This window comes from Megalops cyprinoides, chromosome 12, assembly GCF_013368585.1.
Source record: "Megalops cyprinoides isolate fMegCyp1 chromosome 12, fMegCyp1.pri, whole genome shotgun sequence".
Lineage (NCBI taxonomy): Eukaryota > Metazoa > Chordata > Actinopteri > Elopiformes > Megalopidae > Megalops > Megalops cyprinoides.
Window position 1 is genome coordinate 28159808 of NC_050594.1, and position 8518 is coordinate 28168325.

The 8518-nt window shown below is 41.0% G+C and overlaps 1 protein-coding gene across 1 annotated transcript; it reads left to right on the top strand.

The window, feature by feature from the left end:
* The first annotated feature begins 786 nt into the window (after positions 1-786).
* LOC118787077 (transmembrane protein 179-like) lies at positions 787-8097 on the top strand. The gene is made up of 4 exons (XM_036542497.1): positions 787-1139; positions 2741-2878; positions 3765-3843; positions 5552-8097. Exons 1-4 carry the CDS (start codon positions 820-822, stop codon positions 5729-5731), a joined length of 717 nt encoding a protein of 238 aa, XP_036398390.1. The 5' UTR covers positions 787-819; the 3' UTR covers positions 5732-8097.
* The last annotated feature ends 421 nt before the right edge of the window (positions 8098-8518 follow it).

Here is an 8518-nt window from a genome sequence, read left to right on the forward strand (position 1 = left end):
ACCCTAAATTCAGTCTACAATTTACTTAAGGAATGTTTATCAGTTTGTGGCTGGTGTTTACTTCACAGAAATGCAGCACCTGAATAAGGTGAGTGTTTTTAAAGTGTTGGAATCACTACAGAGGGCTGATGTAGAAGAACTGTAACGCAATATTAGTACATGCTGTAAACAGGTGACACAGATAGCGTTATATCTGAACATCTATGTGAATGTCTCCCCTATGCTGTTTCTCAGAGTGATAGACATGCACTTGCCTGCTTCCTGATGATCTTCCTCTCAATGTCTCTCTAATGTGTGCCCTGTGATCCCTGCACAGAATATTTTTTTTATGTAGTGGTGGTTGTGAAAGTATCTGATATTAATAGAAAGGATGATTTGTATGATATGTGTGATGCAGATGTATCTTTGGACATTGAGGTTCTCAATCACCAGTGTGACTGAACTATGTTCTCATTTCATAATTTACTTAAAATGAAAAGTAAACAAACATTCTCTTGGGTAATATTGGCCACCAATTAACTGTACACCCAATCCAAATATTGTAGGGAGACCCTTCACCCCCCCTATACTTATCGCAGAGGATGCCTCAGGCTCTTTGATAGACTACTGTTGCACCATTAAACAGCTGTAATGTCTGTATTTGAAATGTTTATTTCAGATTTATGAATAAATAAATTAATTAATCAAATAAAACAGATGACTTTTTTAAATGAACGAGTAATTTCTCAAGGCCAGCTGTGGTGCGCACTGAAGGATGCTTCTGCTCTATGCGTCAGTGTCTCACTGCGCAGTCGCCGTTGCTGTCGGTAGCCAGCGTGAATGCCGAAAGAGGGGAAAATGGCTCTTGATAATTTCCTTTTTGCACAATGCATCCTATATTTCTTGGCGTTTGTTTTCGGCTTCATTGCCGTCGTGCCACTTTCCGAAAACAGTGACGACTTCCAGGGAAAATGCCTGCTTTTCACACGGGGCATGTGGCAGAACGAGAACATCACAGTGGCCAAGCAACGTTTCATCGTTGAGGAGTGGGGACCGGAGTCTTCCTGCAGTTTCATCACTTTTGTCGGGATAGTCTCCCTCATTCTTTCCGCGGTCCAGGCGTGGAGACTGCTCTTCTTTCTTTGCAAAGGCCACGACGAGTGAGTCTCATTTTTTACGTCAGTGTTTAGCATTGATATTTATGTTTGTTTGTGTTTTATGTGTTATACTATAATTCTAATGGCTAGTGAGGGTGACGCTAGCTGGCAGTTGCTAGCCAGCTGTCGATACACATCTTCTCATTCTCAACGAAATATGCAACACCATGTACAAAATTATATGCAGCTATATACAAAATACCTTGAAATTATAAATAAGATACGAGATCCTCCGACAGTTGGCATGGTAACACCAAAGCTCAAGCATTATTGCACTACCGCACCCAGCTAGCATTCCTTGAGCATCCATAATCAATAGAGATGGAGCAGATTGATAATAGCTGGAATAGATGGAATAGATTGATAGTCTAAGTGCGGGTTTTAAGAGTTCTTCAATAGTTGTTTGTAATCATTTGTACACATAATTGTTTCGCTGTGTAGAGAAACGAGGATGTTGATTTTTTTTAGAACAAAATCGACATTTATTTGTCGTTGCTACATTGCAGAGGTTTCCTGCTACAACATCACCCCTCAGGCATTTATCACAGCAGATGGCCGGTATTGATGCGGAAAGCATATATAGTCGTATGCTCCAATACGTGCGCTTTATTTGCTATCTTCCTTGAAATGTATGCCCAGGAAATGGATGCATAACAGAGGCCAATCACCAAGCATTATTGAATTGTTTAGAGAAAGATGGGCCAAGCATAAAATAATTGAATAATACATAATCCAGTTACAAAACTGTTTGATTGATAAATTGTTTTGTGGATCATTTATCTGATTTGCTTTGGCCTAGCACACAGTGCCTGCATGTTTTTTTATCTCAAGGATTCTTGAGAATTATTTGGATCTCTTGATGTAGAGGTTTGGTGATTTTTTTCATAATGAATGCAAATATTTTTTTGCAAGGTACACATTTATATTCCTATTTATCTGTATGTGCCAACCCCAAATTCTCTCCCTCCACCAGTCGAGCAACCTGAGTTGACTGAAAATTCATATTACTGCGTGCTTCTGATACAGCACTGCAGCGTGTGGGAGGAAGTCATCCAGGGAATGAATTGGAGACAAGTCCACCCACACACCTTCGAATTACAAGAACATTCAATTCTAACCTGCTTTATTAAAACGAGAACTTACAGTATCTTCCCTGTTCTCTTCTGCCAGTAAGACAGCTGATGCTTTCCTCTCCCTCTCTGTCAGATGTTAGCTGTCTCAACAAATCAGAGTATCATAGCTCGTCTCCATGATGCTACATAGACTGTATGGGGAACAGGTAGTGCGATGCACTGTGGTTGAACAAGCAGCAACGCATGCAGTCTCTCAGTTTCCCATTCTCTCACTATGATGCCATTCTCTCACTGTGATCCCATTCTCTCACTGTGATATCATTCTCTCACTGTGATCCCAGTCTCTCACTGTGATCCCATTCTCTCACTGTGATCCCATTCTCTCACTGTGATCCCAGTCTCTCACTGTGATCCCGTTCTCTCACTGTGATCCCGTTCTCTCACTGTGATCCCGTTCTCTCACTGTGATCCCGTTCTCTCACTGTGATCCCGTTCTCTCACTGTGATCCCGTTCTCTCACTGTAATTACAGCTCCATCTTCAATGCCTTCCTCAACCTGCTGCTCAGCTCCTTTGTGGTGTTTGCCATCTTTGTGGCCAGCACCATCGTCACCGTGGGCTTCAACCTGTGGTGTGATGCCATCACTGAGGACGGGACCATGCCAAGCAGGTAGGCCTTCCTTCGCGATCGGCGTCCAACCTCCCACTTACCAAAAGCTATGCTAACACAAAGCTATCAGAAGGCCAGAGTAATATTATTATTCATCTTCTTGGCAGCCATTCACTTTCAAGGTAGCTTGCATTATAACAAGATAGTTATTGAAGCAATTCAGGTCAAGAATTTTGCTCAAGGGTACAATCCCTACATGGGATTCTAATCTTAAGCTTCCTGGCTTGATTTCATTTGCTTATCCAGCACACCATACTCCCACCCCAGATATAGCAGCTAATTCTAGACCAAGAGTCAGAGGCTCCTCTGTTACAGAATTCTGTGGTGCATTGTACTGTAGTGTTGAATTATGCTCTAATTAACACACAGCTCCCATACTACTTGGTGTGATCTGCCACCGTGCATTGAAATGTGTAATTCACCAAAGCATGTCAGTTGCTTATATAATGTACATAAACTGAACTTTTAAATAAAGATTTGGGGGGAGAATTTTCAGACAATCCCTTCTCAACTAACAAAACCTAGACAAACTGGTCCTATGTATGACTATAAAAATCCCACTTACCACTTGCTTTCTGCATCAGCTGTTCATGGTGTCCCTCCTTCACCCCATCTACCCCCATTCGTGATGTCCATATGGGGGGGAGGGGGGGGGGTCATCAGACTCCAAGCCGAATGAAACGACTGCTATAACCACATGAAATGCAACCCTAACACATTGATTGTGTGGAAATCAGTATCTGCTGAATTGTATTTTATGTGGTTCATAGTAGATGGTTTGCCAGTGGGTTAACAATGATAATTTGTCTGGGGCCTGTACCATAAGTGAATTTTTGGCTCAGAAAACTCACACCTAAATTCTGTTGTGCTCCCCACTCGTTTCCAGTTGTGAGGATTTGCAAGACACGGATCTGGAACTTGGCCTGGACAACTCCTCTTTCTATGACCAGTTTGCTATTGCACAGGTAAGGACTGATGTAACCAAATGCCAATTTATTAAAAAAAAATCATGGGTTATTGCACCGTACTTTAAAGTGCATCCAACAATGAAACACATTTAGAGTTAAATCAATGCCTGTCGCTTGTAGGTCCCTAAAGCTTTTAACATTGGCTAGTGCAGCCATTCCCAGCATGCTGTCCTCTAATTATTGCTGCGCTTGGCCAGCTGCTCTGATCGGATACCGTTGTCAAGCTTTGTGTTCACTTGAGCATTTACAGTGTTGAATTATTAATCAGTTTATTACTGAAAGTGGATCCAGGGAAAGCCACACTGGACAAAGGGGCATGATTTACTGTTACATGCATTGTAATATTAAGTCTACAGGAAAGTAAAACAACCTGGTGAAGAACCGTCATATTTGCATCCGTTTAATGTTTATTTCCAGTTAGGTTTGGGCAGGGCTATACATGCTCTGTGAACCCCATGTGAGCTGGATTTGTATATTTGGGGAAAAAAATCAAATGTCCTTCAGACAAAATGTGAGAATTTACCTAAGATCTCATTGTCAGAGATCTTACAAATAGGTAGGTTTCAGAATTCCCGCTTACTGCAGGTGTTGATGTCTTTACTTCAACTTACTTAGGGCGTAAGTGTCCAGTTTGATCCACACTCATCACAATCATTCACTGTTGGAGAATCTGAAGCTGGTAGCATAAAAACAGTCATTTGATGATGGCTGGGTCAGACTTTGGATGTACGTACAACTTGTGCAGTTGCGTAAAGGAATTTACAGTACAATGTATGGCTGGTAAATGAGCTTGTATATATACATATTAATTACTTGTTTCAATTAATCACTCGTGGTACACTCATCATGGTATAACCCTCATTAATCAGTGAGGTGAGTGGGCCTAGGTGTAAGAGAAGAAGTAAATTTAACATATAAATGTGAAGCTTTTTAACCCCTGCTTATCAAGGGGTTACAGTCATGGCAATCTGCAACAATAGGCCACTTTATAAGTCACAACACTGTGCTAGGATCAAGATGTCATCATGATCACAAGTTGTAATTGTTCCTATGCTGCCAGTTCCACGGCAGTTTTAGGGCGTTTTCATATTAGGTATGATTGCTTCGTACCGTTCCTGAGTACGATTGCCCCCCCCTCTCCACTCCCCTGCCGCTCAGCTTTCACATTAGTTATGCTGTTCTGTACCTGAGTACACTTGCGTATCTACACACTGCGATGCAGCACCTAGTTGGTTTGCGATCCGCCAATAAACACAAAGAAGAAGAGTACACCTCACATTCACATCCTAAACAGCAGTCCACTTCCATGTTTTGGTACAGTAGTTTTCACACCTGATGCGAACCATACCCGAGTACACATGAACTGTATTGAGACCACCTTTTCAAGTGGACCCGGGCCCGGGTACAGTACACAGTGTTCACACTAATCAAACAAACTGGACTTTGGGGTCAAGTGTACTCGGATCCGGGCCTGGGTCCCTGATGTGAAAGCCCCCTTAGAATCACCTATTTGTGAGGGGTTCCTATAGGTTGCATTATGCATTTGCTGAGCAAATACTTGCATCCAGGGCAGCTTTGCCTACATTTCTCTGGTCATTTGCAAGTCTTTGTATTTCCTGAATCAGTTCCGGTTGAGAATCTTACTCTGTGCCATGCTGGTGTCTGGTGGCCGGTATATAACAGGCGCCTACCTCTGTCATTGCAGTTCGGCCTGTGGGCTGCCTGGCTGACCTGGCTGGGCATCACTATGATGGCCTTCCTGAAGGTGTACCACAACTACCGGCAGGAGGACCTGCTGGACAGCCTGATCCATGAGAAGGAGCTGCTGCTGGGCCGCTCGCCCCGCCGTGGCTCAGATGCGGATGAGAAGAGCGGCATGATCTAGCCCCCGCCGGAGGGGGCGCGTTACCCGCAAACTTCTCCCACCACCGGCAGGCTGAGCAGAGGATGATGGGAAGGCAGAGGCAAAGCAAATGCAACAGAACGCAATTGTCCCAGGAAACCTTTGATCCAATCCCATCACCAATGATAGTGGTCCACTGTGTTACTTTGCAGATCCTCTGTGCAGTAATTCTTATCCTCTTTTGTGCTACAGTTGTATTCTGATTGTACATAGGATGTAGGACCAGCTCTAGTGCTATCCACTCTAGCCCTTTTTATGTGCAGGTTCTGTATAAGCATTTATATATTACTGGAAGCGTATCTTAACCCCCTAAGGCACACACCGAAGCGTAAGTGAGCAGCAAGAAGCTGTTAAATGGGAAAACAACGCTGCATTGAGCATTTCTTACCACGAGCAAAAAGCCTAGTTCAGCAGTGCAAAGCTGATAATTCCCCACTGAGCTGTTTCAAAAGGGAGAAAAAATAAATGGATCATTATTTCTCACCTGACATGATGCACATGTACAATGGAGGTTATATTACTTGAAGTGTTTGTTGCGTGGTATCCACTGGCTCCAGTATTACAGTATGCTACGTATGTCCGTGGTGATGTAATGAGTGGGCTGGAAATAGAACAAGACAGGGCCCTACAGCTGTCACTGGATTTTGGTATATGCTACAGAAATGTATTTTGGGTAATGTGATATTTGAATATTCTACTGTATGGCTCCCAATACTGAATATTCAAATAATCAAACTCACTTTTACCCCAAGCACTGTATTAAACTCCTGTCCTATGTAAGTAATGGCTCGAGATTTGCTTTCACTTACTCTTTCAGACAGGAAAATTAATAGTATCAATGAATTTTCTATGGCTCTCCTTCATTAATATTTATAAGAAATTATTTCTGGATTCTCAGTTTTCTTCATTTGATTGTTAATTAGCAAGAATTAAACACTGATCCAAGCTACTGATTATGGATATCGCACAGTTTTTCCGTCTTTCCAGTAAACAAATATTTGGTCTTACCTGCACTACATACATGAACATAGACATACAGTGTAATAAATACAACTCATTTTTTCCTCATAAGAAATACAGTGTTACTGATTTTCCTATTTGCACTGCACTATGTCTGTAGGGATCTTGGGTCATTCTCTCTAGCTCTTTAACAGGTGAGTCTGGGGAGAGATGGTGGTGGTGGTGGAGGTTTGTGAGTAACTGCCTGCTCCCGGTATCTGCGTTCTGTTCTGCTGAGCCGGTCGCATAGTAAACTCAGAGTACTTTGCATGCTGCTACAAGACGTGGTGTGTGCTTTCGCAGTATCACATGTACACAACTACCAAGCACTGTATTTTGTAAAAAAGCTCAGAACTTTATAAAGGCACGGATGTGATCGTTACCTATCTACATACGAACTGTTTCTTACTCCTTGGGCACTAAGCTTCTCACAGGTGGATTAGTGAGTCTTGTTTCAGACAGTTTGTTGGTGTACAGTTGCATAATGAACTTTTGTCACATTTTACAGGAGGTGACTCAAAAGACAGACACTTGAAAATGTATTTTAATTCCGTACCAGGCTTTCAAAATCCTTTATGACACAGAAACAAAATGGCTCCAGCAGTTATCATCTTGCCCCAAACCCAGCATAGACAAGCCACTGCTATCCCAGCTGTAAGACAGCCTTACATTCTTAAAGCTGAGTGCTCTCTACATGAATACTCACTCTTACCTGAATACTCTATTAGAGCCTGTCCCAATGGTAAAGATTACATTTCTCTATGTAATTAATTTATGTGAAAGACATATATTTTACCCTAAGTTATATTTTGACTGTATGTCCATACCTATAGTTTCTATTTCCCATTTGGCCAGGCCTTTTGCCTCAGTTTTTAATCAATATTAGCCTTTTTTCAAACCTTGCTGTGATGTGCTATACCACAAGATGTGGGAGACACTTTGGTTGGCAAAGACAGTTTTATTTAAAAGAATACAAATAAAAAATAAAGGTAGAAACAAACAGAACCTTAAAAAAGGCACTTCTTTAAAAAGTGAGTGAAATACAGCTACAAAACAAAGATAAGCAAGGATAGGCCATGTGAACTTCTTAGGGATATTTTTATTGCTAGAGAAGGCTGACAGTTCAGCAGGATTTGTCTAATAATAATCATTCTGTGGTAATATCAATGGTATATCCTCTTGGACAGCTGTTGCATCATATTGCTTTGAAACTGACATGTAACATTTAGACACTGTCTTGCTACCTATAAATGTGTTCCCTGAAACCTGTTATGTAAAGAATACATATTGCAAACTGTGTTTTTTGTCATTGCTTTCAAATTAAAAGCATACATAACATAGATTTAAAATGGCTGTACTTGTGTTTACATTTTTATAGAAGCTTCAATGTCCTGTATTTTCATAAGGGGTAAAATGGAAGGTGTCAACTTGAAATACGTGGACATTTCAAAGAAATAATCACTTTTTCCCCAAAAAGTAGTTTTTGTGTTTTATATAGACTATAGTGTATGTTCTACATTCTACAGTTATTTTCTGTGCTTGCCTGTATACAATACCTCACAATTTTTGTGAAGTAACTTTATTGCACCAAACATTCTATGTGTTAATAATTTATAGGACTTCATTAGTCCGTAATGCTAGTTTGAACAGCATTACACAAGTTCAAAATTTGAATACCAAAGATTAATTAAAAAATAGAAAAAATAACAGATTGCAAAATCTATACAAAATGTAATTAAATTCAAACAAAAGGAGATATTTAACTTCAAC